Source organism: Marmota flaviventris, chromosome 17 (assembly GCF_047511675.1).
Source record: "Marmota flaviventris isolate mMarFla1 chromosome 17, mMarFla1.hap1, whole genome shotgun sequence".
Taxonomy (NCBI): Eukaryota; Metazoa; Chordata; class Mammalia; order Rodentia; family Sciuridae; genus Marmota; species Marmota flaviventris.
In genome coordinates, this window is record NC_092514.1 from 41,097,705 (window position 1) to 41,124,834 (window position 27,130).

The 27,130-nt window shown below is 46.9% G+C and overlaps 1 protein-coding gene across 2 annotated transcripts in view; it reads right to left on the reverse strand.

Moving 5' to 3' along the window:
• Positions 1–16,369: 16,369 nt before the first annotated feature.
• Aatf (apoptosis antagonizing transcription factor) overlaps positions 16,370–27,130 on the reverse strand; it is a 107,731-nt gene continuing 96,970 nt past the window's right edge. For both annotated transcript variants that reach the window (XM_027950303.3, XM_027950302.3), the window contains one exon: positions 16,370–16,621. In XM_027950303.3, coding sequence (XP_027806104.1) covers positions 16,558–16,621 — 64 coding nt within the window. In that variant the 3' untranslated portion in view covers positions 16,370–16,557. The remainder of the gene's footprint in view (positions 16,622–27,130) is intronic.

Below are 27,130 nucleotides of genomic sequence, written 5' to 3' on the forward strand. Positions count from 1 at the left end.
AGACCAACACTAGTTCCCTAACCAGAAAGCAAGAGCACTGTGATGAATGCAAATGGCTAGTGGCCATCCAGGGAGGGCTCTGTGAGGCTGAGAGGCGGTGAGCTGGGAGGGAAGCCCAGCAGCTGGCTTCTCGGGACCTGGCATCAGAGGGCCAATGCTGCCCCGCAGGAAGCACTGAGGCCCACTGAGTGGCACAGAGAGCTGAGGGCTGGAGTTGTCACAAGTGGCAGCCAGGAGGCTCCAGGCCGGGGAGCTGGCATCTGTAGGGAGTCAAGGGCCCCTGGGGTATTGAATGGGAGCAGAGCAGCCATTTGGGGGAGTGATAGACTCATCAGCATCAGTGATCCCATGAAGATCCTTAAATGCCAGTCAAGGAGAGGGGTTTGTCCCGCAGAGCGAGAGACCTCTCATGATCTGTGGGCATGGATGGGGGAGGCAGTGTACTGAGGTGTAGGTTGCAGCCTGATTACAGAAAAAGAGCACCATCCACATTGGGTGCTAAGAAGCCTGGGTCCAAGCTCAGCTCTCTTAGATGTGTATTGTCCCAAAGTTGGGGCAGTCACCCAGAACAGTAGGTCCTGGCCACCCACAGGAAGCATAGAAATAATGGAGGGTGATTATCAACTATTTTCAATACTCCAGAAACCCTGTCAGTCAGGTGACAAGAGCTCACCATGCTGCTGTCTTCATGTCACTAACTCCAGAAGTGACTGGCTCCTTGTGATGGCCAGAAACAGCTCCAGGGGGCAGCTAATAAGAATGGCTATAGGACAGCTCCAAATAAGGACTCCCTGGGGTTAGACAGTGGAGCCTCTGCCCCTGAGGACTTGGGAACACAGTGGGCTCAGCCCACTAGGAACTATAAGGAGATGGGACAGACAGACCACAGCTCAGAGGGGACTGAATGAGTCCCAAACATCCTGATTCAATAACTGTTCTAAAGTAAGCAGTAAGGACTGCGGGTGAGGAGAGATGGAAGCCATCATAGAAGTCCAGGCCTCGAGTCAGGAGGAACCAAGTGCAACTTGCCCATCCTAACAGGCCCTTTAACAGCCACTTCAAAGGGCAGACCTCAGAGCAAGTCTGAGCTGGGCTCTCCTGCCCCTCACTCCGGTCTCTCTTGTCCTGGGGGAAGTTCCTGACTCCTCCTCTGTGAAATGTGGATAATTAAGAAACCACTGTGGGGCTTTTTGAAAAATCACATTAGTTGGCATGAATCAAGTGCCAGCTGTAACCAGCAAGTCCTCAATCCATCGCAGTTCTCTGCATGCTTTGTCCTTCCTTTTTGGGGACCTATTCTCACCCCGGTGTACATTTGTCACAGGGCATTGTCAGAGAACCTTCCCGTGGTGAGGGCAGGGTCTAGGCCTTGTCTAGGCCTTGAGTTAACAAGGTCACTAAACACAAGTGCCACTGGGGGGCAACAGCCAGCTGAGAAGGCTGCCCTCCAAGCCTGTCCTGCTGGGGACCTGAGGAACTCAAGGGCTTTCTGGAATCCTGCTTTCCCTGGGAGGTTACCGAGGGCAGAAGGAGAAGACTCTGAAACTCTCTTCTAGCTCTAAAAAAGATTATAATCTGGGATCGCGGATGAAACTGAATCGATAGCAACATCCCATGCCCAGTGCTTAGGAGTAATTAGTAGATCAGTGGCAAACACCCAGGGAGGCCCAGCCAGCCTGCTGTGGTGATCGTGGCTAGCTTAAGCAACAAATCAGCAGCCTATCCAGAAAGTTAGCAGAAATGAGAAGTGAGACAGCCACAGAGGGTTTTGCTGAGCTCTCAACCCGCACAAATTGTGAACCCCTGAGCACATGAAGAGGAAAAGCAAGAAGACCCATTAAAAAGTAAGAGCCAAGCCAGGCACACCTGTAATCCCAGTGATCAGGAGGCTGAGGCAGGAGGATCCCAAGTTCAAGCCCAGCCTCAGCAATTTAGTGAGATCCTATCTCAAAATTAAAAACTAGGGCTGGGGATGTACCTCAGTGACAGAGTACCCTGGGGTTCAATCCCCAGCACCAAACAAATGAAAATACATTTGTTAAATTTGAAATGACTAATTCCAATGAATAGGCAGAGACTGTCAGACTATATGAAAAAAAGAAAATCCAACCATATTCTGTCTCCATTTGTGTCTTTGAATCTAAAGTGCAAGAAAAAAAAAAGACACAAAAATAAAAATAAAAGTACAGAAAACCATATACTATGCAAACTGTAACCAAAAAAGTTGGAGTAGCTATATTGATAATTGGAAAAATATTAAATATCACTAGAGACAAAGAGGAACATTTATAATGATAAAAGCTATATCAATTATAAATGTACACATATCCAACAACAGATCCCCAAAATACATAAAGCAAAAATTGACAACAGAAAGGAGAACTAGGTTCAATAATAACTGGCCTGGACCTGGATCAGTAATTTAAATTTCTACCCTAAGATACAAAAAGAACAAACAACCCAAAGCAAGCAGAAGGAAGGAAAATACAAAGATTAGAGTGGAAACTAATGAAAGAGAAAACGGTAAACATTAGAGAAATGTTGATAAAACCAAAAGTTAGCTCTTTAAAAAAGATCAACAAAGTCAACAAACAAGAAAAGGGAGAAGACCCAAATTCCCAAAGTCAGGAATGAAAAAGAAAACACTAGTGATCCTACTCAAATTAAAAGGATTATAAAGGAACAACCTGATAAAGATTATGAGGAACCACCTTACACTACCAGATTAGACAATTTAGATAGAAGAAGTTTCTAGAAAGACACAAATTTACCAAAACCGACTCGAGAAGAAACAAAATCTGAATAGACCCAAACTGTTAAATATAGACCCAAACCGTTAAATAAGTTAAATTAAGCATTAAAAATCTTCCCATGAAGAAAAGGCGGGTCCCAGAAAGCTTCACTGGTGACCACCCTGTCAAATACTGAAAGAAGAAATACCATTCATCACAACTCAGGAGACAGGGAGGGAACACTCGTTCCATTCTATGAGGCCGGTGTTATCCTGACACAAAAGACAAAGACATCACAGACATCACAGAACTACGGACCAGAATCTCTCATGAACATAGATGCAAAAATCCTTAGCAAATATTAGCAAATGGAATCCAGCAACATAAAAAAAAAAAAATAAGATTACACCATAGCCACAGGGATTTGTCCCCGGAGTACAAAGTTAGTTTAACATCCAAAATCAATTAATGGAATATACCATATTAATAGAGTAAGGGATAAAACCCACATGATCATCTCAACAGTAGCATAAAAAGCGTCTGGAAATCCAACACGATGCAGATGTTCAGCATCATTAGTCATCGGGGAAATGGGAATTGAAGGCACAATGAGATTCCCCACCTGGATGGCTATCATCAGAAGACAGACGACAAGAAGTATTAGGAGGGATGTGGAGAAACTGGAACCTCAATTGCCAGTGGCACGTTTGGCAATTTCTTTCTTTCTTTTTTTTTCTTTTTTTCTTTTTTTTTTTTTGTACAAGGAATTGAACCCAGGCTTACTTATTAAGCCACATCCCCAGCCCTTTTTGAGACAGGATCTCACTAAGTTGTATAGGACTTCACCAAGTTGTCGAGGCTGGCCTCAAACTTGCCATCCTCCTATTCAGCCTCCTGAGCTGCTGGAATTACAGGTGTGAGTCACTGGTCCCAGCTACATTCCACAATTTCTTAGAAAGTTAAATGCCATTAACGAACAGATCTAGCAGTTCCATGCCAATGTATGTATCCAAGAGAATCGCAAACATGTTTCACGAAGACTCTATCAGCTTTATATATCATGGCCACAATTCGGAAGAAATCCAAATACTTGTCCATCTGTGAGGAACGCATCAGGGCATCACCCACTCGATGGGAGACTCATCTGCAATAAAAGGGACCCAACTACCAGAAACATGCTGGAACACAGACGAGCCTCATCTGAAACTAAAGCCAGGCAGAAAGACGACATATTGTACAATTTTTATAAGAAACATTGAGAAAAAGCAAATCTAGGGCTGGGGTTGTGGCTCAATGGTAGAACACTTGCCTCCTATGTGTGAAGCACTGGGTTCGATCCCCAGCACCACATTAAAAAATAATAATAATAATAAACAAAATAAAGTTATTTAAAAAAAAAAAAAAAGAAAAAGAGCAAATCTACAAGTACAGGAAGCAGGTAAGTTACAACCCAGGCCCAGAAGTGGGATTTACTGCAAACCAGTGGACGAACTCCAGGTGACGGACTGTCCTACAGGTGCAGCGCCCTGCTGGCAGCACCACTCCACAAATGTGCTGAAAAGCGCCAAACTGTGTGTTTATGGTGGTGAATTTTACGGTATGTAAATTATACCTCAGTAACGAAGCTGAAGCTGTCAAAAATAAGTGCAAGGGGCAGGACCACGACCTACCAAGGCCAACACCCTGCAGTGCCCCATCTACCAGCTCCGCCTCTTCCTTCCACACCCAGCTCCTCTCCAGGGCCTTCTCCTCGGCACCAGGAGTGTGTCCCTCAAATGCTCCCTCCCAGTTGTCTTGAAAAGCTGGCTAAAGGAGAAGAAGCTGTCTGAAGATCCTCCTGCAGGCCCAGCTGACTGCTTACCTGAGAATAATGAAGCTTACATTTCCACTCAGCAGTCAAGCACAGAAATTGACCCTGGCACCTTTGTAAGCTAATCGAGTTACAAAAGGAATCCTCTTAGGATCAAATTCAGGACAACAGCTGCTCTGCTGATCCATTTTTATTATTACCTTTTCCTTAAAATCTGCTCTGCCACCCTCTGATCCAGCCCAACCCAGCCTGGGCATGTCTGAGAGGCTGGGCAGGGCCCAGGCAGGCACTGAAATTGAAGGGCTCAGGACACCTGCAAGCAACCTTGACCATGATGACTCCTGGCACTCGCACATGTTTCACAATAACTGAGTACTCTACTTCTATGACCTCAAGTCCCAGTGGAGCCCTGTCCCTTGCTCTTCCTGGAAGCCACAGACCTGCCCCAAGCCCAGACCCAGAGTAGGAATGTCAACTGAATCCTCCCTCCAGGCAGACACTGGCTGAAGAGGGAAATTCCTGCTCAGCTTCCAGCTGGAGTAGCTGGAGTAGCTGGCAGGGAGGGACCCTCATGCCTAACCCTAGTCACAACTTTGCAAGCTCAACCCAACAAGGAACAGACATTTGTACAGAAACCCCCTGAGCGGGGGTGCTGGTCACCCACCCCTGTGTGAGGAGTCACTTGGAGGAACAATGCCTCTTCACACAGGTCCTGGGCTCCGCCATCCTCTATGGCTGCTAGGACTGTGCACCCTGTGCTGCAGAGGCTGCCCCTGCTGCTTGACGAACTGCTGCCAAGCCCAGCACCCCAGGTCACTCCTAGGCGCACCCAGAAATGCAATTTTGGGAGGCAGAAACTTACCCCCAGCAATGCATGGAAACCCTACCCTAACACATCTGCATATTAAACTACCAAGGACCGAGAAGCTTTCAAAGGGAGAAGATCAAAGGGCTGTCATCTTTTAATTTAATCCTTTTGTTGCATCAATGGTCTTAAGAGGGATGAGAGAGATCAAAATAAAAATGGAAACAAACTATATCTTTATGGCTGTTGTGTTTTAGTCTTTTTTTCTCAATTTGGGCCATAAAATAGGTCAGCTCCATTACTGATCAGCCTTCCCACAAATATTTAAAACAAATTGAATTGCACACCCAATACCCATCACAATTACACCAGGCACAATAACTAAATTAGCAATTCAACAAAATAATTGGAAATGCGATTCTCTCTATTCCACCAGTCTCCCTGGAGGGTTTAGCCGATCTATGGGGGAAAACTCAGCTTTCCTAATTCTGCAGCTAATTAGAGACACACTTGTAAATGAAGTTGTTTGTCTTAAAGTTGAAATTCTCTTCTGGGGTTGGGGAGGAGGCAAGGAGAGATGAGAAGCCCTTTGCTCGGGAGCAAGTGTACAAACAGGTATAAAGAACGCGCGCCTGGGTTCTAATTAGCAGCCATATCCGCAATTAATAAAGCATCACTGTTTTAACATCACTTATTTGTAATGAACAACTTCAGAAGAGGCAGCCTGGCTCACATCCTTGTAAATAAAGAGACGCACACTTTTAGCGGCACTTGAGAGCAGCCCGTGTGAGCTGCAGGCACTGCTGTTTTCTTGGAGGAGACAGAACTGTGAGGACCACAGGAGTGGGCAGTGACAGAGACGAGGCCACGTCTGGGCCTGACTTTGGACCAGAGAACAAGAGTTTGCCCTCAAGACAGGCACCCAAAGGCTCCCTGCCAGACAGACCCTCCAGCCTGCGGCCCTCAGAGGCCTCTGGCTCCTGGGGGCTGGAGCTGGCCCACTTGCTCAGGCCACGCAGAGAAGCAATCCTGAGGTTTCAATTAGGCTGTCCTTGGCCTCTTTTTGTTCCTCCAGGAAGGAAAATCTTGGTTTAATTATATAACCGAGAACTAGGGCTCCCATTCGTCCCCTCACCCTCCTCCTTGAAGATTGGGATGTGACCTTAAAACATAAACTCTCCACAGGACTCCAAAGGATTGAGGCCTCCAAACATGGGGGACTTGCCTCCAGACCAGCCCCCCTGCCCAGCCCGGCGGGAGTCCCCTTTCCTCCTCGTGCTCCCGCAGGGAACAAAGCCCTGACCTCCTTAGCAAGGTGAGCAGATGAAAGTGTGGCCCACAGCCTGGGAGCCTCCAATTCCAAGATCCTCAGGGAACATCACAGCACCTGGGTGGGGGGCCAGGCGAGGAGGCTGCTAACACACTGATAAGTGGATTCAAAAGCACCTGCCCCTTTCTGCTTATCTCTTCAAACAATATGAACTTGGAGTTATCACATTTAAAGTGTTCCCTATTAGCCTTACATTTAGCTCTTCAAACCAAGTGCAGAGCTACAACTTTAAAGGACACAAGAGTCAAACTGGAAAACAATTTCACGCCACCAGGGAGTCAGTTCCCAGCCTAATCCCTCAGGAGAAGGTCAGGGCTCCTTCACTTAGCCAAGGCCTTAGGCCTGAGAAGCCGGTGGGGACAAGCTACATGCAGGTCCATCTCGGTCAAAAGCAGAGCCTGCTGGGACAGCACAGGAGCGCAACAGCAGGGACCTGCAGCCCAGGGGCAGCTGGAGTCCCACTCCCCCATCTGTTGACCGTTTACCCTGTGTTTGACTGTGACGTTCACTCTGCCTTGCAGAAGGTTGGGCAGTAGCCAGATGGAGCTGAACTATCCAGCACCGTAGCTACTAGCCACTGCAAGGGCCTGAAAGCCCCACCTGGCTACTGACTGCCGAATGGGGTAGCCCAGAACGACAGGATCACAATCCCAGCATCCTGGAAAGTTCCCTAGGAGAGCTCTGGTCTGGATGCCTTCATGCCCCTCATGTTAGAAGTGCCTCCTGGCCTCCCCTGGTCTCCCCCAGGACAAAGGAAGGTGACTGGCCACACGGGCAAAGGAACCAAGACTTAGAGCTGCACTCTTCATGGAAAGACGGAAACTACAGAGCAGCAGGCTAATTGCTTCGTGCTGGGTACCAGGGACAGCGGCATGCTAATGCATCTGGCATTCCTGGAGGCTGGTCTCTCAGAGCCAGAGCTGAAAGCCCAGGAGGGGTGCCCAGAGCACCAGGGCTGCTGCTGTCCTGCCAGGCAGAGCTCTTGCCTTGGGGAACCAGAACCTTGCGAAGGTTATGCCACATCTGAAAACAGGTTCAGAACTGGGCTTCCAGAGCCAGGCACCAGGGCTCCCTCCTGTAATCCCAATGACTCTGGAGGCTGAGGCAGAAGGATCTTGTCAAGTTCAAGGTCAGCCTCAGCAACACAGAAAGACCCAAAATAAAAATAGGAACTGTAGCTCAGTAGTAGAGGACTTGCCTTGCATGCATGGTGTCCTGGGCTCAGTCCCCAGCCCTGCGAAACAAGAACAGCAACAAAATCACACAATCCCCGGGAGTAGCAGCAGGACTGATGGGGGCAACTCCAGCGTTGCAGTGGCTTTGGCAAGACCCAGGTTAGAGTATGCGGAACCTGCAGAGGAGAAGGGCAGCAGCTGCCATCCTAGAGACTGGGTCACCTGCCTCAGCCTGCGCCTGTCAAGTAGTAGGGGTAAGAGGCAAATAGTTCACACCTGGGCTAAACTCAAGTCTCAGAAGTTGCCTTTGCCTAGAAACAGCTGTTGAGGAGGGATAACCCCCAAACTGGGTTAGCTCACATTCCTAAGGAGGACCCTGAGGTGACACCCTAGCAGGTTTTATTCTCTCCACTTCTCCGCCTTTCATTCACATCTGTCCTCTACCCAGATGTCTCGAGGCCTGTCCAAGACTAGCAGAACCTGGCCCTGGATAAACAGGGCACCTACCTAACTTGGGAAAAGGCAAATGGCAAAGAGAAGCAGCTGAGGGCTCTGCTGCAGGCCTGCGGGGAGGTGGGGGGGAGCAGGGAGTGACACTCCCATCATAAAGAGGGTGGAAGGCGGCAGGCTGGGAAGGGCAGGCAGCTTTCTGTGTCACTGTCCCATTGTCTGCTGGGGACCTTACATTCTCCTATCCTATCAGTGATTGGGATGGGCTTTCTTGTTTTCCTCCCACATTCTTTTAAATTTTCTTTCCTGAGAATTCAGTGTCCTTGACCTCAGCAAATGAACTCCGAGGACCCTGAACCAGGGGAATAAACCCAGCCAACTTCTCAGGAATATAAATCTGCTGAGGCAGTGACCTGCTGGGAAGCCCCACGCACCCGGGAGGAAGGTGCGGTAAAGGCAATCCACAGACACCGGGGAGCAGGGGCCAGATCAGGGCCGCGGCGGGCGGGCGGGCGGGAGCCAGGAGCCGCCGGACACGTTGACCTGTGCGCACGTGCAGCGGCCTGGACCCGCGCCGAGGGGACAATGAGTTAATGGACTCGCCAGATCAGTGGCAATTATTTTTGGAATGTTATGGAGAAAGAGGAAGTAAGACGAGGCAGAGGAGGAGGAGAGAAGTTTAGAAACAAATGTCCCGGCTCACGGGGACCAGCTCCATTGAATTCCAGCAGCACCCCCACCCCCACCCCGGGCGTGCGACAGCAGAAGCACCAACGGAGACGCGGGGAAGGAGGCTCATGGTTTGGGATGAGGTTTGGACCAGTCTCCCAGGCTGAGCCCGGCCCAGGGGTGACACCGATCTTGGCATCAACGCTCCAAATACAGAGTGACTGCTCCGTCCTGGGGAACAGAACCAAGGTCCATAAGGAGTGTCACATTCGGCTTAATCCCGAGCCCCACTCAGTTTCCTCTGGGTGAAATGGTCACAGGAAGGACAGCAGCGTCTGGGGAGGGGCCAGCGGGAGTGTGACCCGGGAGCGTCGACCTCGAAAAGGAACTTCTTTTTGTACCTTTCAGTGATTCTGCTTTAATTGACCTTTCTCTCCATTGACACATAAGATTTGTCCACACCCGCGGGGTATCCTGTAGGAGGTGCATCTCATGAGGTGCTTCTGTTCACGGGGGGGGTGGAACTTTCAAATCAGGGGGAACAACTCTCTTCTCAAACGTGCCTCATTTCTTTCTTTGTGGTGAAAACATTCAAAATCCTTGTGGCATTTTGCGATCCACAGTGCCCTCCCGTTATCACTAGTGACCCTCTAGAGCAAGAGCACACGGGAATTTCTTGCTCCTGTGACTTGGCATCAGTTGCTGGAACCTCTCTCTGTCCCTCCTTCCCCGACCCTTCCAGCCTCTTCAGCCAGCTTCTGTCCCCAGCTTCCATGGGGTCTGCTTTTACAGATTCCGTGAGAGAGGTCACGTGGTCCTTGTGTTTCTGTGTCTGGCTAATTTTACTTAACACAATGGCCTTCAGCTTCATCCATGTTGTCACAAGTGACAGGGTTTTGTCCTTTTTATGACTGAATAGTGTTCCACTGGACTTGAACACGTTGTCCACCACTCTTCTGTTGATGGGCACTTACGTTGACTCCACAGTTGGCTGAGTAGAACGGCAAGGAACCCGGAGGGCAGCTGGCCCTCTGGATGCTGCTTTCCCCTCCTTTAGATATATACCATATGGGGGTTTTATTTTCCATTTTTAAAGGAAGCTCCATACTCTTCTACAGTGGCTATTGTAATTTCATTCTCCCCAGCCGGAGGCCAGGGCTCCCTTTCTCCACATCCCCACCACACTGTCACCTCTTTCTAACAGATCTACCTGGAGGTGGCATCTCATGGCGGTTTTGGTTTGCACTTCCCTGATGAGTTGAGCCTTTTTCATATGACTGTTGGCCATCTGCATGTTCTTGCTTGAGAAATGCCTGCTGAGGTCTACTGCCTTCATTTTGCGTGTGTGTGTTGTGGATTGAACCCAGGGCCTTAGACACGCTAAGCCCTTGCTCTACCGCAGAGCTGCACACCAGCCTATTGCCCATTTTTCAATCGGATCATAATTATTGCTATTAAGTGTCTTATGTATTCTAGATATTGAGCCCTGGTGGCATGTGTTGGTTTGTTCCCCCAGTCCCAGTTACTTGGGAAGAAGGAGATCACTTGGGCCCAGGAGTTAAGACCATGGTGAAACCATCTCAAAACTAACCAAACCAACCCCTCCACGTTGTCTCTTCACCCTGTAGTTTCCTTTGCTGTGCAGAAGCTTTTCAGTTTAATCCATTTGTCTACTTTTGCTTTTGCTTCCTTACTTTGGGGGTCTCACCACACGCTCCTGCCCCATTCCAGCATCCTACAGGGCCCCCCTGTGTCCTCCTGGGAGGGAAGCCGTTTTCCTAAACTGGGGATGACAATCTGCTAGGCTGGTGGCTACTCGCTTTCTCAGGGACCTCTATTGACATGTAGGCCTTCCAAATGATGTTCAATAATGGATCCCGGATAGTGTCCTTGACAGAAATGTCTATATACCAAATGCAAAGCACAGAACCGCCCAAAGGAACTCTTAAGTCCTCCGAGATGAGGGAAACCTGCCTGGGAATCCCTAGGACGGAGGTGTTAAAACCAGAGAATGGAAAGGAAAGCAAATTATAGGCGATCTAGCAGCCGGAAGTCTGGGGGCCGGGGGCCGGGGATGATGGTGTCACTTTCCATTTATCCACCGTCTCTCAGTGGAGCATCTCAAAGCTCAGCACAGGCAGCTCTTTAATCCTCCCACAGGAGGATGCTGATTTGAAGGGTTCTCTGGGGAGCAAGAAATAAACCCTTGGATCAAAACCCAGACCTGTCTCCTCTCTGCTTCCTGACAACCTTGGTTGCAGAGCCGCCTGCCCAGGCAAATGCAGAGGAGAACCCAGATATGGGCCTTAGGAATATTGAGACTCGGGCAGGGGCTGTAGCTCTGTGGTGGAGCGCTTGCCTAGCACGTGTGGAGCACTGGGTTCGACCCCAGCACTACATGGAAATAAAGATATTACGTCCATGTACAACTAAAAACATTTATTTTTATTTAAAAAAATTTTTAGTTGTAGTTGGACACAATATTTTATTTATTTTTATGTGGTGCCAAGGATCGAACCCAGGGCCCCACATTTGCTAGGAAAGCGCTCTTCTGCTGAGCTACAATCCCAGCCCACAACTAAAAATATTACAGTGCACACCTGTAATCCCAGCTACTTGGGAGGTTGAGGCAAGGGATCCCAAGTTTAAGGCCAGCCTCAGCAACTTAGCAAGGTCCCATCTCAAAATAAAAAATAATAATAAAAAAAATAAAAAGGGCTGGAAACATAGCTCATGGTAGAGCACCCCTGGGTTCAATCCCCAGTGGTGTATGTACACACCCACCAAGTTTCAAGAAATGCAATAAATAAGCTTTAATGCACAAATGTTCCCCTGTAGCATTAATGATAACAGCAAAAATCTGAAAATAATTCAAATGTTCAGCAACAGGGGGATTTGGTTAAATATTGGTGATATGTCCTCTGATTGGAATTATTAGCAATTGCAATATGGTGTCTGGAATTATTAGCAATTGCAATATGGTGTCTGGACACAATGTATCTGGTATGTCTGCCTTGTGGTTTGTCTTTCACTGTGCTACTGATATTAAACCGCAGAGTGCCATGTCCATTGGCAGCACCCATGTGCCATGCGTGTGACGGGAGTGGGAGGGGCAGGCATGGCTGCAAGGGTATTTTGTTTTTATGATTTCTTAGTTTTCGCAGTGCTGGGACTGACCCCAGGGCCTTTTGCATGCTAAACACGGAGCCCCAGCCATGTGTTATTCTGTTTTTATTGTTTCTAAAAGGGTAGTTCAAATTTTTCAAATAAGCCAAAAGTGAAAACCAAATTTAGGGGCTGGGAGTTACAGTGGTGGGGGGAGTGCGTGCCAGCATGCAAGGCCCTGGGTTCAATCCCAGCCTGCAAAACCACCCATAACCATCAACGAGCCCCGCAGCCTCTACCTAACTGCTCCCCGTCTTCCCCCCATGGGACTCACCAGGACACTCTGCTCTGATCGTGCCTATACCTGGCAGAGGATGGCGAAGCACTAAAAGGAGAATAACAAGTGGTCGCTTCAGGGTGGTGGGATTATTTTTGTTTTTTTCCACCTGTCTGTGATTTTTAAGGTAAAAATAAAGTAAGACAAGAAGCCAGCCTTTCTGCCTCGTCTGTGTGCAGGGTGCATCCTCCAGCTGGGTCCCCGGCTCGGCTGAGGGTAGCTCCTATCCCTGTAGATCTCGGAGGCCTGTGGTTTGAGCAGGGTGTGTAGAGCAGTCAGCTGGGCAAAAATAAAATCAGCAAACTCCACACAAAAGAGAGGAATGCTTCAGTCAACACTGAAAAAGGGCTCAGGATTGAAACTCTTGATAACTGTTCTCAACTCATTTAAAAATCAGCATTAGCTACCAAAATGTAAAGTATTAGTTTTATTAAAATGCAAATCAATCAACTAATCTGTCTTTCTAGTAACAGTTGAATTGCAGTATCCGTGTCAATTAAAATAGTTTCCAATTTATTCTTGGCTGGAAGGAGGGTGGCCCTCTGCATTTTAAAATGCAAGCTCCCTTCAGTGAAAGCCTGTCAGTTCTTCTTTTTCATCTCTCCTGTTTTTAACTCATTTTAATTAAACTTGCTGGACTTCACATATTTTGAAGTACCTGTTAAATAGCCTTTCCCCCATCAGATGGAGAGTGACTTCTGTCTTTTGGAAATGTGGGTGAGCATCAGGCTCCCAGAAAGTTCCACGTGAAGAGTTACTTGCTGGCTGTTTTGTGTGTGTCCCAACATCCTTAGGCTAAGTGGCAGGACTGGATGTTCTGTATTTTAAAGAGGGATCGTTTTGAAAGGGGTGAATGTGGGGACTCTCCTATTTCTGTCAATTGATCTTTGGGGTAAATGGGGACAAAATGAAGATGAAGCATTTCCCTGATAGTAGAGTCCAAGAGGTGGCTGCTGAGACAGGGACAAACCACCTGCACCGTGGGCCAAAAAGAAGGCGGAGAAACTCTCCTCCCTCCAATATGCCCTAACCTGAGCTCAGCTAACAGCGACGTATATTCCCTTCAAGATTCACTGTTTGGAGTTGTCTTTGAGCATCGAGCAGCAGTCCCTGCCCACCACGGCAATGACAGGTGGGATTCCCGTGCCCAAAAATCTGTGGCTGCATTTTGAAATTTTAAAACAATATCAAAGCCTGACTTTACACAACTACACTCCATTGCCTGACTTCAATACCTCTCTAAACCCATAGCCTTAAATGAAAAACTGGGGCAAAGGACCTGTGCTGTGAGGTGGTCAGTGCCACGTGCGGGTCCACCCAGGCGCACATTACTTACGCAAAATGATCTTCATTGCATACTGACCACAGCAGGCCAATAAATCCCCTTTATGGGGATTTAATTTCCAGCTTTTGACCTTTGGATGAAAAACAAGTGAATCATCTCCTCCTGCTAGATTTACACCACAGCTAATCTCAATAAAGTGATTTAGGAATGGGTAGAATAGGAAAGGACCCTGGAAAAAATCTTTGTAAGTGAAAAGACAAAACAAAAGAGAAGTCAGAGCAACAAATTCGCACATATCCAAGTTCCAAAGTCTCATGGGCAAAGCTTATGATTTGGGGGGGGGGGATTCCCTGTTCTAAGAGTCCTAATAAACCAGCGAACATACACTCATGTAGCATTCTGCCCCAGAATTCTTTCTTTTGTGAAGTTCTTTAAAAATGAATATATATTTTTTTCAGTTTGAGATCAAACCCCGGGCCTCATGAACACTAGGCAAGTGCTCTACCCCCGAGCCCCATTCCCATTCCAAAATTAATCTTATTATCATTTTGCAGTTCTAGTGATTAACTCGGGGCTTCATACATGCTAGTCAAGTGCTCTGCCGATGAACTCCATCCCCAGTACTTTTTATTTTTTTGAGACAGGTTCTTGCTAAATTGCCCAGGCAGGCTGACCTCCAATTTTTGATCCTCCTGCCTCAGCCTCCCAAGTGGTTGGGATTACAGGCGCACACCACCATTACCCAGCACCAAAATTAATACTGTTCTTAACTGAAAAATCCTAATTGTATACATTGAGTAAAATGTGATATTTAACGCAGGTATACAATGAGGGATGACTGAACCAAATATTTGACAAATCTACCACTTGCCTTGCTTATCATTTCTTTGTGGTGAGAAGCTTGAAATTTACTTATTTTGAAATATGGCATATGTTATTAATAACCATAGTCACTCTGCTGTGTGATAGATCTCAAAAATTATTCCGCCTGACGCTTTGTACCCTTTGACCAATAATCTCCCCAGTCTGTCCTCCAGCCCCCCCACCCCCCCAGCCTCTGGTGACCAACATTCTACTCTTTACTTCTGAGTTCATCTTTTTTAGATTCCACATGAAGTCATGTGGTATGTCTTTCTGTGCCCAGCTTATTCAGCTTGGTATAATATCCTCCAGGTTCATCTATGTTGTCACAAATGACAGAATTTCCTTCTTTTTAAAAGCTGAATAGTATTCCATTGTGTATATAGGCCCCATTGTATTTATCCAACCATCCACAGGAAATTCAAACAACTCAACAGCAAGAAGACAAATAACCCTTTTAAAAAAAATGGACAAAGGACATGAACAGAAATTCCTCAGAAGAAGATATATGAAACTCTAACAGACTCATTAAGAAATGCTCAGCGTTACTAATCCTTAGGGAAATGCAAATTAAAACCACATGTGAGAAGTAAGAACCAACCTGGCACAGTGCAATTCCAGCTGCTCCAGAAGCTGAGGCAGGAGGATCTCAAATTTGAAGCTACCCTGGGTGACTTAGTGAGGCCCTAAGTTGAGGACGTAGTTTGGTGATAGGATGCCCTGCTTCAGTCGGCAATTCAGGGGGAAGTAAAGAAAAGTGACCCAGACATGTGACATATGTTGTCATGAAACAAATGAGGCACATGGCCATCCTGGCCCTCCAGAAGTGAATAATCTGATGGGGAAAATAAGACTTCATACTGGCAGACAGACAGGAAAGACTGGGGACATTGAAAGGATAATAGGAGGCAAGTAGAAAATGCAAATAAATCAAAGAGACACAACAAGATGAAAAGTGGAGACTAAAATGATGCAGGGCTGGGGGGGGGGGGGCGGGGGGAGGAGGCACTGCCTGGTCTGCCTGAGGCCCTGGGTGCTACTCCTGAACTGGAAAAGCACAAAACCACACTGAAATATCACCCCATACCTGTTAATTTGCTGTTATCAAGAAGATGAAAGATAACAAGTGTTGGCAAAAATGGGGAGAAAAGGGAGCCCTTCCACTCTTTTGATGGGCATGTAAATTAGCATAGCCATTATGGGGACAGAAGAGGTCTTAAGAAACTTAAATAGGGCTGGGGTACAGCTCAGTAATGGAGTGCATGCTCGGCATGTGGAGGCTCTGCATCTGAGCCCAGCACCACACATACACAAAGCCCAGGAAAAACAGACCTCCTATGACTATTGAGCCCACTTCTGGGTATAGACTCAAAAGACATTTTGAAGGGAGCCAGCTGTGATGGCGCATGCCTGTGATCCCAGCTGTTCAGGAGGCGGAGGCAGGTGGTTTGGGAGTTTAGAACAGGCCAGCAACTGTGAGGCCCTGTCTCAAAATAAAAAATGAGAACCGAGAATACAGCTCGGCGATTGCCTAGCATGCACCAAGGTCCTGGGTTCAATCCCTAGTACTGCAAAAGAAGAAAAAAAAAAAAGTTGAAAGGACATCTGCACGTCCATGCTCACCACAGCATTACTCACAACAGCCCCAAACCAGCAACCACCTAAGGGTCCATTAGGACGAATGGGCTTATATTGTAAGAGGGGGCCATTTAACTAGGAAAAAATAAAACCCCTCCCAACAAAGGAGTCTTCCTGCTACAGACCTAAATCACACTTACTGTGTGCTGCTTAAGAAATCACACGTGGCAGCAGCAGTGACAATAGTCTTTATTTGTGATGGTTAAAGGACACGGGGAGGTGCCCTTGCGTTCAGGGCAGAGCACCTTCCCAGGGATTCCCTGACCGCTCAGCCCCATGGAATCACAGCTGCCTCCTGGGTGAGCAGCCGGCAGGACTGGCGGGGTGCAGGGAGGCCCAGGGCAAAGGAGACAGACGACGTCAATCCCCAAGGCCGGCGTCAGGAGGGTTGAGCTGGCCAAAAAGAGATCGATACAACTCTGTCCTAGAAGACAAACAAAACAAATTAGTTAACACACCAGTTAACTTCTCAAGGTTAAAAGAAACTAAGAAGCTGGGAAATACTCTCATCTGCTCCTTCCATTGAAAACACAGCCATGTAATTAAAAAATGCACCTCACAGCTCTTATTCACAAATACAACGAGAGGAAGAAATCCAGACGCAGCCAATCAAATAGTAAAATATGTAAACAGTCCAGTGTGCCTGGATACCCTGTCTCTAGGGAATGAGTTTTCTCTAAGTCTGCCCTTTACAGACAGGCTCTTCAAGTAAGAAAACAAGATTGAATATTTTAATAGGACGTATGAGACGGCCACGCCATGAGGAGGATTCAATCAGACATGGGATGTAGGGGGATATAATTTAGTTTTCATACATTTTCTTGGACTTGGCAGTACTTGAAAAACAATGAAAATGACCCAGCAACAAGATTCCAATTACTATCACATGTGCAGTAGTTCAGGCGTAGACCCAAGACCTTCCCCATTCCCCCAGCAGCTTCTCTGGTCTCAATCTAATAAATAATTTGATTGGCTAATTTATTTCAAAAGTTGGGTTTTGACATTTTTAAAACTCCTAAGATGTCAGTCTTGGGTTCCTGAAAATACAGTCAATTACCACACCCAACCTCTGTCTCTGTTACTAAGTGTAACACATACACATCTGGCCAAAGCCATCTGCCAAGGACTGGAAAATCTCAAGGGTGTGTGTGGAGGGACCCTGCCCATTGCAGGATGGACGCTGCAGGGCCCTCTCCCCTGTACATACCATGCAGCTCTCCCTGCAGTCAGGAGGGGCCTCGAGGCTCCAAGCAAGTGGGACCCATGTGAGATGAGAGGGCCCCAGGGACACAGCCAACTGAGGCAGGCACGCAGCTGACCAGGGTGAGTCAGCAGCCCCAGTAAGAGGCCATGGCAGCTCTGATATTTTCAGATCTGACTAAAAATACTGTCTGCCATCTTATCAAGAAATAGGCTTTTAAAAGTGCTGAAAGCTATCACTGGCAAACCTGACTTTACAAACAAAAACCTCCGTCGTTCAACAGCTCTTTTTCACAAGAATTCAACACAAAAATTCATTAGTCTTTTTTTAAAGTTACCCTGTTTTTAGTGACGGAGAGGAACAGAAGCACCATAATCAGGACACGGGAGATGGGAATGGCATACCAAAGCCTTAAAAAAGTGAAAACCTTAAAGAAGAAAACAGAAATATAAACTAGCCTTTCATGTTGGGGACCCACAGGGAGGCAGGGAGCGCGTGGGTTAGGAAACAGCGGGTCCCAGTTTTACTACAGCCATTTTACAGTGAGTATTTGCTGCCACCCTTCCCCAAACCGCCAACCAGCCCCAGGGCCTGCAGACAAAGAGCAGGCTCACCCTGAGCTCCAGCCTCTTTTGTTCCCTGCCACACACATCTGTCTGCCTCGCTCTCCACAGCCCAGACAGCCCCACAAAGGTGAAGAGCGGCCTCAGCCCAAATGCAAATGAGCGCAGGCAGCTCCCCTCCCGGCCGCCAGCTCCATCACAGGAGAGCAGCGAGGCCCTGCCGGCCTCACTTCATCACGCTCGGGGCCTGCCTATTTGCCAATAAAACAAGTCTCACTAGCCATTTCAACAACAAAAAAATTAAACGGCATGAAGGGGAGAGTTGCCATGACAGAAAGGACAGTATGACTTTAAGAGGACGCGGGCTGATGAGAGGGAGAAGCAGAGGCGCAGTGCTATTTAGCCTTCAAGCTACCCTCTTTCCAGCCTCGCCTTGCTTGCCTGCACCAGACCCCATCATTACCCCCAGCAAATGCTTCCACTCTGCGCTGCAATAGCAGTGCAGCGCCAGGGCAGAAGGCAGCAGTTACTGTCCGCAGCAGGGTTCACGTGTCAGGAGCAGAGAGTGAAATGCTGAACCCATGTTTTGATGGAACATCATTTCACACTCAGGTGCGCAAAGCTGACAAACATATGCAGCTGCTCGTGGCAGAGCAACCTGGGAAGCTGAGTGGTCTGGGTTCTTAAAATATTTTGAGAGAGAGAGATGGAGAATACAAATAAGGGATCATTCCAATCTAAACACCCTCAAGCAATTTCAACTTGACGTCTTCCTCGCCCACTACCCACCAGCCAGCGGCCACATGCACCTGCAAAGCACCCAAGCCCTGCTGCCCTCCAGGCCCCCACTATTTCAGATCACGCCATCCCTCACCAAGAGCAATGCGATGGCCTCCTGCTGCCTCTGGTGCTTCTGGTCTAGAGGAAGACCAAGCAAGCCCTCCTTGGGGACCAGGAGCACCTCCAGATAAGGACCTGCCTAGACTCCAGCTGCTGATTCAGCCCAGCCCTTCTCCGTCACATCCAAGGTTCGAGACTTTGCATTCCTAGGTGGTCATGCACAGCTGGGAGGACAGAGCCAAGAGTCCGAAAACAATTTTTACAAAACTTCTCATCCCTCACACATTCTAAGTTGCTATATAAAATTTTTCACAGCAAATTTACATAGTCACAAAGGATATAATTATGAGAAAGCTGTAATTATTAACTTTTAAAAGTCATGACCCTTTTGTAATGTTCCCAATGGAACCTCTATGCCACAGTGACTGGATATCCATTATCATTTATTTAAATAACACATAATCAAACCCTCTAACTTAGAAATTTTACAGCATCTTTTTTTTTTCAAAAACAGGTTGACATTTCCACTTGACTTTTCCCTATAGATTTTTGTTGTAATATAATTGTTCTTTCATTGATTACCCTATTATAGTTTTTGGCCACAAAAATAAGTAAATGGAAAACATCTAAAATTTTCAAAATTTAAAATATAAAAATGAAAATATTTTGATTTCTTGAGACAAGTCTTCAAGTAATTGAAAATTCTGTTCTGGATTGGTTTATCCTTACAATTATTATCAGGATACATCTATATATATTAACAATATAACAGTGTATTATAATTTTAGTGAAAATTTAATATAAATGTATAAAGTGTTACTGGAATCACATCTTTTAATGGATATGAACGAAGCTTTCCCTGTTGAGTGTTCATGGATCTATGGGTGAATATCATCTATCATTAGAATGAAAAAGGGCTTAGCATCAACTGTAGTCTTATTTTTTGTAGATGTATGTCCTGAGAAATCCTGTCATATGAACAAGCAGAAAAGAATGGGATTTTTTTTTTTCTTTTTAATTTTTAATGTACTGAGGATTGAACCCAGTAGTACTCTACCACTGAGTTATATCCCCGGCCCTGCCCTTTTTATATTATTTTGAGACAGGGTCTCACTAAGTTGCCCAGGTCAGCCTTGAACTTGGGCTCCTCCTGCCTTAGTCTCCATGTAGTTGGGCTTACAGGCATGCCACTGTGCCCAGACAGGAATAGGAGTTTTGTCACCAAAATGTCCCTTGATTCTTCTCATCTCATTCTTTCTGAATTATATGGGGGAAAAATAATCACATAGTGACCCATCACTAAAAAGTACGTTTTGTGTTTGTGTGTGTGTGTGTGGTGCTGGGATTGAGCCTAAGTCCTTCTGCATGCTGGGCAAGCACTCTACCACTGTGCCACATCCCCAGTTCCAAAAATTACCTTTAACAATCTATCAACTGACAACTCAACTCACATTCTTCTATAGTTTGGTTGAAAATAAAGACCTGGAAGCCATCTGACCCACACAGTATTTTTAGTCCAGTCCTTGGGCTTTCTCAATTCCTGGACCATATGTCCAAATGGGCCTGTGCCTGAGGCCCTGGAACTTTCCTAGTCCAGGGCGAGGACCAGGGCACTCTAGAGATGGGCTCACAGCAAGCTTTGCACTAGCTGAAGGGCAACTGTGGAAGGCTGAGCAGAGGGAGGCCTGCACCTCCGGCACAGGCGTGTTCTACTTTGGAAACTGACTCCATCGAAGTCTGTACCGATCTTCAATTTGGAAAGTCTTCTCACACCAAGTAAGGCTGAGGTGTAGAGAGCCCAGGAGCGCCCCCAAACCCAGACAGGTGCTAGGTCTAGCGTCAGTGCAGAGGGAAAGATCAAAACATCTGAAAAGAAAGAAAGCACACCCAAATCCCTCACACCTTCCCAAGGAAAACAAAACTAGAAACCAGGCGAGCAAAAGCTGGAGATGAGGAGGCAGATGGCTTCTACTGCAGCACTTCTTCTCTAACCAGGATTTGGCTGTGCAGAGGACCAGACTATCAATCCTTCAGGTTAACCTTGTCTTCCTCTGATTCTCCAGGGTAAGTGTCGAGTTTAATACTTGAGGTTCCCTTAAGGCTATGCATAATGAACTTGGTTTTCTTTAAAAAATAATTCCTGCTCCTCATCACATTAAGAATCAAGATCTGAATCACTGATCTGAAGTACCTTTCCTGATTTGTCTCCCCTCCCCCCTCCACACTGTGGGTCTCAATGGCCAGTGGGAATGTCCACTGTAGAAAATGTATTAATGTTAGTATCATGTAGGAGAATAAGCGACAGAGTAATTAACAGGACTTGGACCTAAGGTAGAAGGTCGATAGCCGGGGCTCTTCCTTGAATTAAAATTTAACTTACCCTTTATTGCAACCTACAAAAGCAAGTAATGAGCACTAACATTTTTATTTCTTTTAAACTGTCATTTAGGCTGTAGAGGGGATAATTACCTATCTCTAGTGTAGTAAGGTTTTATAACCCTTAGTGAGGCATTTTCTAATTTAATATTTTTACTATATTATCATAAAACCTGTTTCTGGAAAAAAAATGATCATGGATTAGCAGCCATTTTCCATAAAGACGGAATGTGTGTGTGTGTGTGTGTGTGTGTGTGTGTGTGTGTGTGTGTGCTGGAATCCAGCTTTTTATCGTATGAGTCTTCCAAGGAGACTGACGTAGGCAACGACTTGCAAGCTGTGAACTGCTGTCATTCAAGGGGTGGGTGGGGCTTTAAGTGAAATGGGGGTGCACATGTATAACAATGCAGCCCCCAGACAGATGTGAGGACCCATGTGTGCTCTCAGTTCCCCACATATGCTTTTCTCAGGACTGCAACGCAGAGCGTGGTCTTTCACGATGGCATTTGGGCAAACAGTACAAAGGAGAGTACTAAACCTGCAAATGGTCTGTGCGGGGTATTCAGTTTGCTAGGTCGGTAGCTTGCAGCACGGGCACTCTGTAGGCATCTGCTATCTACTCTCAGAAAGACCTTGCTCCTCCTCCTGCCGACAAGCCTCCAACCAAGCCATCTCCAAGTCGCCACACCCCACTCCTGAGGCAGAGGGACAGTGCAAAGAAAATGGCTATTCCACTACTCCCCAGGGGTGGCCCATAGAGCGCCCCCCACAGTGTATCAGTCTCCCAGTAAGTATTTCATGCCAATCCTCCAAACATACCAGTGAAGACAGTGATGCTGCTTTCCTGATTTAAATTATATACATAATTTGCCCTTGCTTAATTCAAAATTGTTAATTTGTTGCTTCATAAGAAAAGGCGTAGTCCTTAATATATGCATTATTATACACGTGCACCCCCATTTCACTTAAAGCCCCACTCACCACTAGAATGACAGCAGTCCACAGCTCGCAAGATGGTGCCTACCTCAGTCACCCAGCGCACCTGGCCCTTCTTCCCTTCTCATAGTCTCCTCTCCTGCACACCGCAGGGCCTTGCCCTGAAGTGGCGCAGCATTTGTTTTCCATTTAACTCAATCCCTGCACAGATACCTCAAGGAATCAAGGAAAATGACAAAGCACACGGAGGGAAAGCAGACTAATTCTGACTTTCTACCAGAGCTCCCTGCCAATTCCACCTGGGCTCACGTCAAACCCAAATTTCATGAGAAGGGTCAGCATGGACAAGCCTGGTGCAGAGATTCCCACGTGTGCGCCTCCGCACTGACAGAGAAGCATGGCCATTGACGACAGATGTGTGCTTTCAAAAATTACTGGTGATGATACTGATGTCACCCTTTTTCAAATGTTTGTGTTTTGAAAACGACTGACTTAGTGCTGCGGAAGTTCATAAACATGTACTAGAAACATACTAGATGTTTATGATCCCTGGCCTCAAAATACAACACACAGGTGTGATAAATTAATAAAAAATATTTGAATGTCTACTTGAACTTTGTTAGCTGCTGTGCAGGATTACAAAGAACAAAAGATCAGCAGAAGCTGGGTTGGGAAGGTGACCATCTGCAGTAAATTGTCTGGGATACCCAGTTCTACCAGGAGAGATATACTGGACCCAACTCCACTATTCTGTGACTTGTCCCATGGCCGTATCCCCTGGAACCAGGAGGGGAGCAAGGCTGACTGCTATGCGCTGTGGCAGCTCCTCAGCTAGCCGGTGTCTTCCTCTATCTAAATCTGTCCTTTCTTGGCTCACCAGCCGCATTTCCCTCCATCGCTCTCGTGTAGTCTTCCCACCAGCCTGCCCAAGTCCTGCAGCTTGCTGAAGCCCCACAGAAAGGTCCGGGAACCTCCGAGCCAGTCCTCACACTGACAGCACAGTCTAGACAGTGCAGTGGGTAGAGAGGACCCCACCTCCTCCACATTGGCATTTTCAGTTTTTGCAGGATGGGGCAGTACTAGGGATCCAAGCCAGGACCTTGTGTGGGGCAGGCCAGAACTTTCCTAGCACCTCCAGCTCAGCCCTTCTTCCTGTATTCTAAACAAACCCTTCTCTCTGCTTCACAGATCTCTAGTCCCTTCTGTTCTGTCTACCAATATGCCCAGGCATTCCACATGCCTACAGAAAAAGGTGTCCCTCCAATTATTACTTGGCATATGTTAATGGCATCAAACAAAGGGATCCTCTTCCAGTTAAACACGTGCCTCCATTCTAATTGTCAGAAACCAAAGTGGGCCAGAGGGCAAAGGCTATCCACTGTTCCATTTTCCTCTTAGAGATGCCTAAAAGCCCTGGGACAATAGCTTTCTTTTGTTATATACTCAATCAAATGGGAAAAGCAAGTTTAGAAACAATCACCTAAAACAAAGCAAATCACTTTTATGTGGCACACCGCGCGGCATGCGGCATATACCAAATGTGCAGGGGCTGCAATCTGGAGCCAGAGTGGTTCTGATTCTGGCTCAGGTCCTTACCACACCCATGAGCTGAGGTGAATTACTCAGCCCCCTGAAACTTAGCTTCCTCTTCAGTAAGATGGTGACATACCCTCCTTAAAGATACTGTTTTCAGAGTACTAAGCAAAGTCCCTGTTACATAAATTGCACCATCATTTGATGATGAAAAATGGAACAAGGCACAGCAGCCCCGAGGTGCTGCAGAGGGCCATCTGAAGGCCTGTGGCCAGCTTCCCAACAACACAAGAGACTGAAACAGCACCTTCCTCTATCTTTCATTCCTTCTGCTTCTCTGATCCAAATTCTACTGAGTATCAGTGGCTCTAAGTGAGAGAAAGGTAAGTGAGAATGTCTCTATTGGCTCACGAGGGGAACATATCAATCCAAATGGCACGCAGGTGCCATGTGCACATCCCAGGAATGGGACCAGGGGCAGGTGATGCATCAGAACTCAGTTCTCAAGACTGGGTATTATAGGGAAGGCAGTCCAAGTGCAGACCCTGACACAGCTCTTATAAAGAGCATCACCTGCCCAGAATGCCACACAGGACATGAGAGCAGAAAAGCCTAGGAACCGAATGCAGCCAAAGAAAGGTCAGAACCTTACCCTCCTTCCATGTTCCCCAACAAGAAAACACAGGCTTATTGTTGTTGTTGTTGTTATTATTTGTACTGGGGATTGAATCCAGAGCCTCACACATGCTAGGTAAATGCTCTGCCATAGAGCTCCACTCCCATCCCAGTCCTTTAAAAATTTTTATTTACTTATTTTGTATTTTATTTTTGGTACTAGGGATTGCACCCAGGAGCACTTTGCCATGGACCTACATCCCCAGTCCTTTTTATTTTGAGACAGGCTGTCGCTAAGTTGCAGAGGCTGGCCTCAAACTTATGATCTCCTGCCTCAGCGTCCCAAGCAGCTGGGGTTACATGCATGTGCCACCACGTGTGACCGGATCTCAGGTTTCTTTCCTAAACTCTCACATATCCCAGATCAAAACAAACCAAATCCAAACAAAACAAAAACACCCCATACCCCCAAAATGCACAGAACACGAAAGTAAAAGAAAGCCATCTTCTCTCACCTGAGACCTATTTCTTAACATGATCAAGTTATCAAAGCAACAGTAGTGACTCAAGAGAATCCCCTTCTGTATCACTACCTACCTAAATCTGGATACAAGGCAGATCATCTTGGATCAGACACCAGCTGAACACCAGATTGGACGGTCCAAGACAGTCAGACTGCAGCTGCCAGAATCTGCCACAAGGTGGCAGTACATGACTCATTTCTAAGGGGACCAGGTGCTGAGGAGACTGGGAGCAAACGGAGCCCATAAATTACTCGGTGTGTCTGCTCTCATCACCATCCTCCCAGGGCTTGAAGGAGACTCGAGAAGGTCTGTTCCAATGTGCTCTTTTGGTCAGGTCAGAACTGGGTCCTTCAAACCTCTGCAAATGCTTTTAGCCCTGCAGCTTTAAATTACACACGGTGACGTGCGGCCTCTGGCCTGTCTCCTAAAGATCAGACAGATTCAAGATTTATAAGTGTTCAAAGAAGCAGGTTCAGGCCCCAAACAAAGGAACCAAAAGGATGGAGAAGGAAGGAGAGAGGACAGGAACAGGGATGGGCAAGGAACTGGGATTAAATTTATAAAGGTTTTCTCCTCATTCATCAGTTAGAAATTCACTCCACTTTAACAAAGGAAAAAAAAAAATACTTGAAACTTCCACCATTCCAATACCACTAGCTTCAAGTCTTTCATATTCGTTTAAAGAAAAATAATTTACCTCGGTGGCTTACAAAAGGGGGGGCAGGAGCCACTCTTCAGACAAAAGGGACGCTGCTCCTCTCCTGTGCATTAATATTCCATATTCCTGGGATGATTTCCACTTTCACAGTTTGACTGTTTTATAACAGATTTGATGCGAGAGAAGACAAATGGCCTCACAAAGGAAAGACGACAAACCACCTCACTGTTTTTAGCAGGGTTTTCTCTCTATTTTTTATTTATTTTTATTCTGGAGCCAGGCTACAGAGCTCTCTGCCTTGCTGGAGATGTTTAATATTAACGTCAAGCCACCGCGATCCTGGCAATAGAGTTGGCCGGTGTTGTGTTTACGGTTTTGTGACTGCTGGCTTCAGGAAGATGAAGCTCCTTGTTCAGACAGCAGCCCCTCTCACAGTTCCTGTTAGAAGCCAGGGGATGCTTCACTGCTTAGACGTGAATCACTTCCCCCAACCACAGGGAAGGGGAGACTGACACCCAGTTACATTTGTATCCATCTCAGGACTGCTGCCTGGGATCCAGGGCCAGTGGGGGCCGCACAGGATGTATCTCTCAGCTCCAGTTTAACCTTAACTTCCAGGGGATCAAAACACAGAGAAATTAGAGAGTACTGGCAGACACACTGCTATTACTTCTGACACCAAGTCGGAGAGCTCATTTGCTTAGAAACCCAGTGCCAGCCCAAATGTGAAAGCAGCAATGGGCAAACCAACCCAAGGCGGCAGCAGCAGCAACTCACAACGCTCAGAGGACACAGAGCTGAGCTGCTGGCCGCAGGAGCAGCCAGGAGCAGCGCAGCTATCTGTGCCAGAGCTCCACCCTGGGCTCTGCTGGCCAGTTCAGCCAGTTCAGGGCAGGCTCTCCTCTGCTCTGTCCTTTCATCTCCCTCCTCCTACATTTGACTGTTGGGTCTCCTCTTTTTTCTTTCGCCACATGCTGCCCCATGACCTCCTGCCTGCTCTCAGCTCTGACCATCTACCTCCTCTGGGCCAAGCCAGAGCATGGGCTCCAAACCCTCTCAGGCCACCCCAATCTGCTCAGAATAAAACTGAGCTCACTCTGTACTGTGAGGTTATTACGGATTCTGTTAAAAATTACTCATGGGCCACACCTAACTTTTAGCCACTACTACAACACAAACTTACAGATATCCATACTGTATTTTCTAATTAAAAAGTAAAGTCCATCCTGGGATAGGGCTCTTCTTTGGACAGTTTACTTTTTTAAAAAATGTCTTTATTTTATTTATTTATTTTATGTGGTGCTGAGGATCGAACCCAGATCCTCGCATGTGCTAGGCGAGCGCTCTACCGCTGAGCCACAACCCCAGCCCTGGACAGTTTACTCTTACATTAACTGAAAAAAATGTAAATTGCCACCTCCATCTTTTTTGGTTCCTAATAGCATACTTCAAAGAACTTTCTCCCTTCCTTTGTCCACAGAGAAATTTATAAAAGGAAGGTCTCTGCTGAACCTGCCAGTAAACGTTCCCCAGGGGAGTAGCCCAGGACCCTCGGCTCCTGGACATCCATAACAGCACCACGTTCACTGTCCTAGCTCTGCCAACCAGTCCCTGCACTCAGCAGTCTGCTGGCCTTAGCCAGTTACATAGCTGCCTTTAAAAACCTTGATTGCTAAGTGTAAAATAA